The 12,238-nt window shown below is 47.5% G+C and overlaps 1 protein-coding gene across 1 annotated transcript; it reads right to left on the bottom strand.

Annotated features, from left to right (window-relative positions):
- Window positions 1–204: 204 nt before the first annotated feature.
- LOC135828761 (peroxisomal sarcosine oxidase-like) lies at window positions 205–11,920 on the bottom strand. The gene is made up of 9 exons (XM_065341188.1): window positions 11,627–11,920; window positions 11,038–11,186; window positions 7,658–7,871; window positions 7,191–7,326; window positions 6,645–6,697; window positions 5,987–6,130; window positions 4,290–4,442; window positions 3,845–3,920; window positions 205–1,164 (listed from the first exon to the last, which is right to left on the bottom strand). Exons 1-9 carry the CDS (start codon window positions 11,756–11,758, stop codon window positions 1,019–1,021), a joined length of 1,203 nt encoding a protein of 400 aa, XP_065197260.1. The 5' UTR covers window positions 11,759–11,920; the 3' UTR covers window positions 205–1,018.
- Between the last annotated feature and the right edge of the window lie 318 nt (window positions 11,921–12,238).

Here is a 12,238-nt window from a genome sequence, read left to right on the forward strand (position 1 = left end):
ATTTGTCGCTGAAAAGCCTTTTTCTGATTCTAGATGGGTCAGAAAGGTGACCGGTAGATAGACGTGGCCAGGCTAGGGACGTCCTGACCTGGACAGTTTTACTGTACATGTAAAGAAAAGCATGACTGTGCTACCGGTGTACACCGTATGATTTTATGTACTGCTAGTTCTTTGGGTTTTTTTCAGGGCTTTTTAGTACTGAAGTAAATGGCATGAAATTTGGTACTTGTAAAAATAACCATATTGATAAGTTCATATGGGTACAATGTGTAAATAGACAAAGCGAAAGAAGTACTTCGGAAGAAAAAATGAAGACAAAGATATTCTTTGGCGTCTTTCCCTCAAACCAGTGAATAGAAATACTCAGATTATTCACTGATAAAAAGGAAAACGGTGGGGCACAATTTATTATTTTCCTTGGCTCACCATCTGAGTACTTACTGATAAAAGTAAAAAAATAAAAGATGAAAATGTAAAAGAATGTCAGAAGAGCCACTGTGCATTCACAATAGTGTAGAGTGCACGAAGTGAGTCGTCCACGGACGGAAACTGAGGCGAGCGGCATCGCGGTCGTGCAGCTTTGGCCATGCAATCCACTCGCCCACCTAGGCACCAATATGGCAGCGAATACCCCACCGAAGAAAGAACTCGAGCAAAGTCACATTGCACAATGGACATGAACATAGAGAAGTCCACAACAATGTCCTTGCAAATTTCAAGTAAGAAAATAACTCACGATTCGAAATTTAGAATAATTCTATGCCGCACACTTTTGTTTCCATCGCGTTTTGGGAAGACTCTTCAAAAATGACAGACTGCCATGGCATTCCACTGCAGGGGCTTACAAGCGGGGAGTAGTAAAATACCGACATGTTACTACTCTCTGCTTGTAAGCGCCACTGATGCCAGTGGTGGCTTGCATGCAGGGAGTAGTAAAATACTGGCATTTTACTACTCCTGGCTTGAAGCAGCACTGGCCTACATGCAGCCATGTACTAAAGGCACCGTGTGACCGTGTCTATAGCTTTGCCTGCTGTTCAGGCTGATAGTGGCGGGCGGTGAAGCGGTCGGCTCTGAACGGTGCTAGCTCGTACTTGCTGGGCCTGTTCAGAACGAGCTGGGATAGGATCTGACCGACGACCGGTGCCAACTTGAAACCATGACCTGTATGCACATGTGGATATACATGTACACACACACACACACACACACACACACACACACACACACACACACACACACACACACACACACACACACGCACACACACACACACACAGACACACACACGCATGCACGCACGCACACGAATGCACGCAAGCACACACAGTTGAGAAAAAAGATAAGTTAGCTGGATTCGAGGCCGCATCACTTGACGTGTTGAGGAACACATCAAGCAAATACATTCACATCGGCGGGCCATCACTTCGCCCATATATCCTCACTGAGTGTCGAATGCAGACATCACAAGTGAGTCAGGGGAGAGGGGATACGTCTCTCACCAAGCGGGCGTGTAAAGGCCTAATAACCCCATAAACCGCATCCTTGTTACCATCACACCGAGCAAGTGAGTACCCAGTTCACCGTGGGTGTCGGCACAGTTCATTGCATGTAAAGTGGAAACTCCTTGTCAAAAAAAAAAAAAATTCACGGTTCGCGTGAGACTCGGCCAAAGGCCCAGTTTTCCGCATCCGCAGGAACGCCACCACCCTCAGATGCAGCTCCTAAACGGTGGGAGGTGAGTAGATCAGACCCACCACAAAGTGGTCAAAGACCGAAATCCCATTCACTGCATCCATGTTTCCCTCGTGCCAGGCCACGAGTTCCCAATAGACCCTTTGCACAATAACGGTCACGTGATCCGAGACGGGGCATCCTCTTCGATTTTTGTGCAGAGTATCAGTTGTTGAGCATGGTGAAACACTGTATTTTTCCGTTTTGGAGATGGAGGAGAGAGTGTCGAGTGGTTTGCCATCGATGGCTGTGGAACCCGTGGACGAACTGTCAAATGAAGAATGGTCTGTGAAGGAACTGAACAGTTTTCTGCTGAATGAGGGTGCGTATCTGTCTGGAAAAAGAAGGAGTCGTTGGAGCGGTAAGTTTTCCGCACACAGTGGATATTTCGGATTACTGTAGATTGAAATATTTTTCGTTTCTCTACCTTCTCTCCTCTGTCGATGTAGAGAACACTTCTCTATGCAGAACCCTGATGCTCCTAGAACTAAGAAGGGCACCACTTCCTCGAGTGTACCTTCGTCATGCCCAACATTTCATGCGTCCGACTCCCAGTGGATGAGTGATGAACCTCTGTTTCCCAGAGTGAGTGCGGGCCACACCATGCGTGCTCGTCTCCAACGCAGGGGCAAGTCGCCGACGACAGTGAAGAGGGAGCTGATGGAGTAGTACTAGTGAACAAGCCCGTGGATAGTGTCCACGAGTTTTACTTTGGTGGCTATGTGCATAATGTGAAAGTCGGTCATATCGTGCACGCAGCCACAGCTCGAACTCAGATGACTTTCTCCGCACACCTGAGCGATGAGGCTGCGTCTCTCTCCACTTCAACATCAGCAGCTCGAGCAGCGCCAGCAAGCAGTCGATCTTCCAATAGCGAAGACAGGGATGCGTCATGCCTTTTTCTCAAGCTCCAGAGTCTCTTGGCAGGGCGTTCATTATCTTAGCAAAAGCAAGGATGAAAGTCGTCATGGACAAAGTGTTCCGAGCAAAACACTGTGAACGATATCGCATGCACTGCGGCCCACTTCTCGCCAGATAGCCAGGATTCCAGAGTGTGGAATGCCAGCATCACCAGGAAACGCATGGAAAGACAAGTGGGTTCCTTAGACTAACGTTAGGGATGACAGTTGGTGCAAACAAGAACCCAGCAGTGGTCCTTGGAAAGCATTTCGAAACTTCTTCCTTCAAAACTAAAAAACTTCAAATGAAAAAAGGCTGGGGAGTACATACATGAACATCGCGTCGGGACCGTGAAAACACAGCCTGTCACAGGAAACTTGATCACGTCCTGCAGCAAACCATGCATGCTTGTTGCATGCCAAGTGTGCAGCGCGTGCACAGCATGCCCCGTCTCGACCCCTCTCGCTTATTGTGCAAAGGGTCTATTAACTGTGGGTCGCAGCACGGCTGGAAAAAATCCTTCCGCTTCCAAGCAGGACTTGAACCTGGTACCCTCTGTTTCTCAATCATGGTCTTAGACCATCCCACTATGCCTGCCTGCATAGTCAAAAAGAGATGATAAAAAGAGATGATAAATGCAGTTTCTCTCTCCGCTTCTGTCCGTTGACAATGAGCTCCAGGGATTATTCAAGTTACAAGCGACTTGTATCTAAAATCAATATTCGGTAGGTGTTTTGAAGTGATTCTGGTCAGAATTCGAATGTGAACCATCGTATGATGGTGCTCCCTGACTTGTTGATGGCACTGTTGCAAAAGTCTCGATTTCCTAAATTTGCCGCTTGTTGCATTTTTGCATCTGAACTATGCCAAAAAGCTACCGGTATGTGGAATAGAAGTGTGCGAACAACTTTCTTTTCTTCCGTATGAAATTACAAAGTTCTTTCCCTAGCGTAAAACATGGATGCCACAAAAGGGATTTCGGCCTTTGGCCTCTGGCCCCTGATCTATCCTCCCCCACTGTTTAGGAGCCGTATCTGGTGCCTGATCATGGGGTGGTGGTGTCCCACGGAAGCAGAAAGGCGGTTCTTGACCTGCCCTGTACGCGAACCCGTGTCATTTTTTCCTAGCATTCAAGAAAATGGCGTAAGCATTCTGAAACCATACGAACTGGAGAGCGAACAATTCACTGCATGAGAGGAGAGTTGCTCACCACTAAAGCCGGCGCCAAAGGCAATGTTCTTCCAGACGGGATGTCGGTCCAGGACGGGATGTTTGTCTGGCGTTACCTAACCAAGCACACACACACATGTAGGAGTACACAGACGTACATACAGGCAAACTGGTTAGGCGTGTATTGTTTGTTGTTTATTTAGAGTGGGAAGTCCAAAACAGGCCCTAGCCTAATAACAATGGTCCCCTAGTGAGGGAATGCTGTATATCTGTGCATAAGGATCAGTGAGTGTAACAGCAGCTAGTAGGGAAAGAAAAAGAGAGAAGAAAAACAACTCAAAACAGGAGTTGCGACTTCACACCGCAGCACATGTTCACACATGCACGCACACACACACACACACACACACACACACACACACACACACACACACACACACACACACACACACACACACACACACACACTATCTTGAATCCCGTACCGTGTACACGCACGTCTCCAGAATAGACGGCTTCGCCTCCAAATGCGGACAGTGCTCCTTGACGAACTCAGACACACCGTCTACACCAGTGAGGTCCCGGGATGTGTCACGATGATCAGGCGACGAAATAGGCTTGCCATGATGCGGACACAACTAATAGGGAAAATGGAGATGAAGACGTGGAGACAACACAAAATCAAGGTCTGAGCTAATTATAAATGTAACACTAGATAGAAGTGGGGCCCCGGTTTGGTCACTATCATTTTTCGTGTGATAATCGTTTTATCGCGGAAACTCAGAATTCCGAATAATAAGCCCGCTCTTGCTCGACTGTGAGACTCCAGTTCATCGGGTCCGGGAGTTCTTTCGTAAATCGCTAGAACACCTCGGGTGCTCCTCCTTTTTTATGCACGCTTGCGCGTAGTGTGCATGTTAGCGCATCGTGGCGTGTACTACCGTTGCGTACTGGAGTGCGGTACACAGCAAACCCACCTCACATCTGTTGTGTTGTCAAGACGAACCCCTTATTCCCATATCCACAGCAGCGTATGAAGAAGCACATAACAGGTGCGTGTGCGTGCGTGCATAACGATAGCTGGCGCGTACGGGATGTGTACAGCGTGCAGACTACTGTACTACTCCAACAACATCATATCAACCACAGCCCTTAGTGAATACTGAAGCGTATTGTTGTTGTTGTTATTGTTGTTAAAACTTCAGAACTAAATATTGCGGCAGAGCTTTCGGCCATATTTTCAATTCATTGCATTCCCAACTCATCACAACCACGCGCTCTTCAGCCGAACCATACAGACACCAGCAAGGACACTTCCGTTGAGAGATAATATTGCTCCACGCCTCTAGACAGCTGTTTCGCTCCCTGTCGGAGCTCATCAGTAGAGGATAATAATGATGATAGTGGATGAATGAGCATTCTTATACACCAGAAATGGCGCAAATGCGCGCTTTCCACATATATCAATGGCATATGCAAGCTGCTAAAATGGTAAAGTGTGAGAACAGCGATAAATAATCATAGTACGCGCTCATTGGTGGAGAAACACACCACACAAGCGACGAAAACCTGACGCGGAATACTGATGCCAATGGAAAGTACATGTATGTTGTTTATTATTATGATGTTGCAATGTCCATGTATGCAGGCGAGGCGAGACTCACCGCCGAGACTTTCCATTGGCATCAGTATTCCGCGTCAGGTTTTCGTCGCTTGTGTGGTGTGTTTCTCCACCAATGAGCGCGTACTATGATTATTTATCGCTGTTCTCACACTTTACCATTTTAGCAGCTTGCATATGCCATTGATATATGTGGAAAGCGCGCATTTGCGCCATTTCTGGTGTATAAGAATGCTCATTCATCCACTATCATCATTATTATCCTCTACTGATGAGCTCCGACAGGGAGCGAAACAGCTGTCTAGAGGCGTGGAGCAATATTATCTCTCAACGGAAGTGTCCTTGCTGGTGTCTGTATGGTTCGGCTGAAGAGCGCGTGGTTGTGATGAGTTGGGAATGCAATGAGTTGTTGTTGTTGTATACTTTATTTATAGTGGAAATCAAAACAGGCAAAATGCCTAATAACATTGGACCCACTGTGAATGAAATGTAAAAAGGATATTGTGGAACAGTAGATATAAGATACTATTCCAACCAATTCATGGTACACAGCAAACTGACCTTGAGCAAGCCGGGATACTCGTCGATTGGCAGTCCGTAGTAGTGAGTCTTTCCCGTGTGATGGATGAAAACGGGGAAACCACTGCTGCGACTGTACAGACCGGGCTTGCGGGCACTCCAGTAGCACACGTTAATACGCTCTACCTGCAAGAGAAAGTGTGCGGGCGTGTGTGGGTGGGTGCGGGTGTGTATGTATGTGGGTGTGTGTGTGTGCGGGCGTGTGTGTGTGTGTGTGTGTGTGTGTGTGTGTGTGTATGGTGTGGAGACGAGAGAGACGAGGTACGGGATTGAGGGCATTGAGGGTGGGGTAATGGTACTAGCCCACCCACAGGCAGGCAAAAGAAGAATGCAGAATAGTCAGTGAACCAGAAGTAGCACAGAATAAACGGGGAAACGAACACACCCTTGTTCAGAAGTGGAAGTGGAGTGTGTGACATTGTAGAATGACAGTAGCAAACGGAAACACTGATAAGCATCCCAGCTCTCTGGCCCTCCCAACTCAGCATTCATTGCCAGGCAATGGAGAAGAATTTGTCTGTGAGTGGACACGGTATCACTGCTAAACTAAGCATTCCAACTCTCTCGGGGGTCCTCCCAACTCAGCATTCATTGCCAGTAGACTGGGGTAGGATTTGTTCGGGAGTGGAACGAATCGTACCGTCAACGGCAGCTGAACACCCAATTCTGCCAAGATGTTTTTACTCCACGGGCCTACATGAAAGGCAAGACACACACACAACAAAGGAGACTGATATGGGTGAGGGTGACTGCCTTTTTCTAACATACACATGTGGACTGTCCGTCCAGCCAACCAGCCAAAGAGAGAGAGAGAGAGAGAGAGAGAGAGAGAGATTGGGGGGAGGGGGGGGGGGCATTAAAACAGGTCAGTGAAAGAACGAGCCAAGCGTCAAACTCATCCATCGTGATTTGTCATCAGTACCAGCCAAGATCTTTCGGAAAGAATGGTCTAGCCTCATGGACCATACGCCCAGGGACTACGCCGTGGAGCATGTGCACGCACATCAGCAACTGGAACTGAACAGCAACTTTCACAAACACATCTCATTGCCAGAAGGAAAACAGTTCATTTGACTAACGTATATGAGGACCACAGGCAACAGCATGAGCGAGCTTGATGCACAATGGCATCAGTGTTATCCATTCATAGCACAATGCCCCACAGCACCAGTATTATCTACTTTACCCGCCGTGATGACCAGCCGACGACATTGCACTGTTCCGCCATCGTCCAGCGTTAGTGTCACGGCATCATGGCCAGGTCGTATGCCACGTACTCGGCTGTTGGGAAGCAACGCTCCACCGTGCTTGGTGCACTCGCTCTGAGATAGAGAGAACCATAATTACGTGTACAAGGTATGCCTGGTTACTATAGCAACCTCAGGGCTCTAGCAGAAGGAACATGGGCGCTTGTTGTATACTTTATTTATAGTGGAAATCAAATATGTATAATTATGGTTATTAACAATGGACCCACTGTATGGACCATTCCATGTGTGCCGTCTCTATGCATCTGTACAAGCCCATAACACACCACTCGACACATCCGTGGTTGGTCTCACCCTCTCCTCAATTCAATTTGCTGTCTTGACATGCTACGAAGTGCAGAAATAGATAACAAATTAATAACATCCAACCAGTCGAGAACCTCACCTGAAACGCACTCCTGCATTCGTCTGCAGCAAGCACCCCGGTTTCGGGGTCGAACACCCCCGTCCAGCCGGGACCATACCGAAGACCCGGGTAGCGGTGGTTGATGTCGTCCGGGGTAAGGAGAGAGTGTTTGATGTTGAGCTGATGCAGGGTGTCCTTCATTTGAAGGAGCTCCGGGTCGTTATTCCTGATTATAGACATACCACCTGTTTTCCTGGGACAACAACAATGGGAACACATGATGACTGGAAAGCAAGAGTGCATGAAACTCAGAGTTTTGCAGCTGCATGGGTGGATGTCACAGTGAAATTCCGGGATTACATCACGGTTTATGGTATTATTATCCCCCGGAAAAAAGAGGATCCTGTTGTGAAATGATGTGTTGTTTTCCTGTGTGATGGCATTCCCCAAACTGTCTCGTCTAGTCGCGTGCATGTGTGATATGAGCATGCGCGATTTTGTAGTCGAGAGTCCTTTTGTCAGTCTTCTTGTTCGTCTCTGTCAGAGTAGTCTACCTTTCCGTAATGTTCAAATATATTATGTAAAACAAACCAGTCTTGTCCTTTGTGTCCTGCGTCCCGGGGAACGGAATGGCTGAGATTCCGTAACAACGTGGTGCCGAAACCCGGGACGCAGAGGATGAGTTAGTTTGTAGTGAGTCTGTTCGTCGTCGTCAACAACTATGTAACTGTTACTTTGAAGTAAACAGAGCGTGGGAGCGGAGGAGGTGAAGAGCTGGTGGAAGCGGAAGACGACGCGGAGAGGAGGCAGAGAAGGTGATGGACTAGAACAGTCACTGTGGACTGGAGCCTGAGACGGCAGGAACCGCGACGGAGCGTGTGGCCGTGGCTCGCCAGAGGACAGTGGACGAGTCTGGCGTCACCGACTGTGTGTCGTCCTTGTTGTTCGTCTTGTTGTCTTGCTCGCTGTGTTGTTCTCTCTCTGTTCAGTTCGTTGCTTGTTGCTGTGTTGTTTCAGTTTGGTTGTTGTCGGTCTGTTGCTCTTCTATTCGTTCTGTTGTTCTCCATTGTTTTTGTTGTAGATTTATTTGGTGCGGCTGTGCGCATGTTATTATTTTGTTGGCCTTGTGTGGCTGTTGGCCTTGTGTGGCTTGTGTGGCGTGGCCTGGTTGTAGAGCGTCGGCTCTAGGTTTTTGTTTGGCCCTGTTTCGTGGCCCGGATATTATTTTAGAGCGTCGGCTCTAAAGTTTTCGTTTTTCTGTTCTGCTGTGGTTCCTTTTGTTGTTGTGCATGTGGAACGTGGTGTCGGTTTATTATTTTGTGGAATGTCATCAAGGGGGCAGGTGTTGTGAAATGATGTGTTGTTTTCCTGTGTGATGGCATTCCCCAAACTGTCTCGTCTAGTCGCGTGCATGTGTGATATGAGCATGCGCGATTTTGTAGTCGAGAGTCCTTTTGTCAGTCTTCTTGTTCGTCTCTGTCAGAGTAGTCTACCTTTCCGTAATGTTCAAATATATTATGTAAAACAAACCAGTCTTGTCCTTTGTGTCCTGCGTCCCGGGGAACGGAATGGCTGAGATTCCGTAACAATCCGAACCGGGGTTTTCTCTATACGGTCCAGATGGTCGCAAGACCGGGACTCGGCCAACCGGGTTATGGTCGTACTCAGGAGCACTGGGCGTCCTCGCCTTGTAACATGCTGTCGCAATTGAAATCACGGTTTATGCAGGTACATGGCGCGACGGGGCATAGTGATTACAGGTTACCTGCAGTAGTGCTACAGGAGAAAGCTGCTAGAATCCTGCTTGTACGCACTGCATCATTGCAGGGATGAGGGTAAAGGGGAAGTGGGACACTGCGGACACAGAAAGGTAACACCAGCGTGTGACATACAGAATCGGCTACCATTCACTAGGGCCATCATAATTTATGCTATGCACTATCGCTGGATTTTTCAGATGTCACCGGCCGCCGGGAAGTCACTCGGGAGCAGAGGCGATAATTTGCTTTTTTTAAATTACCATAATGCCATTCAGAACTACCTATGAAAAGAGCCAGAATTAGTTATCGTGTTTCCCCGAACATAAGTCGGACCTGTTCACACTCAACTAACTTCAAGGACAAAGAGCGGGGTGCAGGTGCGACTTACAATAATTATTGAGAGTGACTTCCTAATACGTGAACATATTGAAACAATCTGGCTCAGACCTGAAACTGGAGATGCGACTTAGAACTGTAAGTCAACCTTTGAAATATTCAGCGCATATTTATTTTCGGCCTGGTCATATTTGGCCGGAAATTTGTTGCGACCGGAATTTTGTTTTGCAAGGTTCAGTGTGAAAGCGTATATACAGGCGGCAGCAGTACAGGCCGAAAATGTGATGCGGCCAAAACGGGTTCTAGCCCTGGTAGGCCGAAAGTTTGAACGGGCCGAACATTTGTAGACTTACAGTAGGTGACTTTCAAAATTGAAATTGTAGCTGAACAAGATGCACTACTGTAAAAGCCATTATTCTAACGAGGCGCATATTACGTTGATCTAGCCAAAGCCGGCTCAGGACCTGCCAGCTGAGACAGCTCCAAGGGTAATTTTGGCCGGCTGCAGTCACCCCCATGTAGACTGTAGTGCCCCATATACTAGGTGTAGGTATGTAGTACTATGTACAGTACAGTACAGTACGTAGCACTGGCTACTCAGGCTCAGTGCTCTTCACTCAAGCTCAAATGCACTTGAGTATGCACTTGAGTACGTCAGTAAAATGTAACAGGTTGGGTCATGGTTCGCTGCTTCTGGTGGTGTACATGGCTGTGGCTAGGCTTGGTCTTGTCAGATGACCAATGATTATGTACACTGCATGCATACATGACCTTGGTGAACACATGATCCATGCTCATGTAGCTGTTTGCTTCCTTTTTCATATTTTGTTAATTTACCTATAATCACATTCACGTTCACAACTGCCTCATGAATGCCCATAATTGGACGAAGCGAAAGGAGATGCAAGCTGCAATGAAAGATTTGTAGTGGTGTGTGTGTGTGTGTGTGTGTGTGTGTGTGTGTGTGTGTGTGTGTGTGTGTGTGTGTGTGTGTGTGTGTGTGTGTGTGTGTGTCTGTGTAGATACATGACTGATGGCGGGGTCTGGGGGCGCAGCCCCCAGAACGATGCATTTTAACTAGAACGTGTTGGCCGGCTGGCATAAAATCCTGGCTAGACCTCTGGTAAACGATTTCCTAAAATTGACCAGTTTACGTGTATCAAAGGTAACGATTCTCACTCATTCTCAACGCTCGATAGCAACAATATGTATAGATTTCTGTCTAACGTTTTCTATTTTAACGACAGATTTCTCCTCGTTAATTTGTTAGAATAAGCACTTCGTTATATATATAATAATATGGCTTTTGCGGCATAGCCTTACCGTACGAGGGTGCGTGACGAGTCCTGTGCCAACTCATCCCACATTGGATACGCCGTCAGCATCATGTCGACGTAGAACTTCTGCGGGTATAGGTAACGTGTTATCCTGGTCGGGCCGTGAGAGCTGCCGCGTGTGTGATTCAGTGAAAACTGCACACAAGAACACGCGGACACCCGGCGACAACGGTATGCGCATATGACACAGACGCACACACACGCGTGCGTGCGTGCATACACACACACACACACACACGCATGCATGCGCACATACATACACACATGCGCGTGTGCGCACACACACACACACACACGGACACATGTTTGCACATGCGCAAGCACACACAAACATAATTATATACACACCACAAACACACACACACGCACACACACACACACACACACACACACACAGATTATGCGCTAATGCTGTCGCCAGCAACTTGTTCGCCAGTGTCAACTCATATTCTCTTTTTTCCACACTTTCTTATCCCTCCTGACATTGACATCCAACTCGACAGATCCATGATAGTGGACATGTGCTAACGTTATCAGTGTTCTTGTTTGGTTTTTTTTCAGAATTTTTCGCCTACCTGATCGAGCAGGGCGACATTCTGGCCACAGTGTTTACTCAAGTACCAGGCGGTAGCGCTGCCCTCGATACCCGCACCGATGACGGCCACATCGTAGCAGCTGCTGCTGCTGCCGCCCTGTTGTTCCGCCATGGATCAGTACTCCTGTAAAGAAAGCTCAATAAAAGTATTGTGCCATGCAATGACGTCCCTGCGCTGCGGCACTCTGGAGAAGGGCCGCGACGAGCGAAGATCGAGGTACCTGTGCATGTGCCTGTGGAGCACTCCTGTCGTAAGCGCAAGCTGAGATCGATAGCGAGTGCCAGCGCAGTGCATGATCTCACTTCTCGGTGGCACAATAAATAATTATTGTGAATGTTTTGAGAACCACGAAAAACATTATTTTAAATTTTTATTGTCTTAGGCCCAAGTTAGGGGCCATCCGTAATTATCGAACGTTTTTCACCAAACGAATTATTTTAGTTTAGACCCAACCCCTGGCCCTCCCTCCCCTCAGAACGTAAAAAAAGTTTGACATATACATGCTGTATATCAGCTCAGTATAAGCATAATTATAACCTACTCAGTTGATTATATGGGAAATATAAACCAATATACAAACCTCGGCTTCGC

This window comes from Sycon ciliatum, chromosome 12 (assembly GCF_964019385.1).
Source record: "Sycon ciliatum chromosome 12, ocSycCili1.1, whole genome shotgun sequence".
Taxonomy (NCBI): domain Eukaryota; kingdom Metazoa; phylum Porifera; class Calcarea; order Leucosolenida; family Sycettidae; genus Sycon; species Sycon ciliatum.

Coding starts and splice junctions, on each gene's coding strand:
- LOC135828761 (XM_065341188.1), bottom strand. CDS start 11,758: ATGGCGGAACAACAGGGCGGCAGCAGCAGCAGCTGCTACGATGTGGCC. Junction 6,698..7,190: donor TCGGCTGGTCATCACGGCGG/GTAAAGTAGATA, acceptor CCTTTCATGTAG/GCCCGTGGAGTAAAAACATC. Junction 3,921..4,289: donor TGGAGACGTGCGTGTACACG/GTACGGGATTCA, acceptor GTGCTTGGTTAG/GTAACGCCAGACAAACATCC.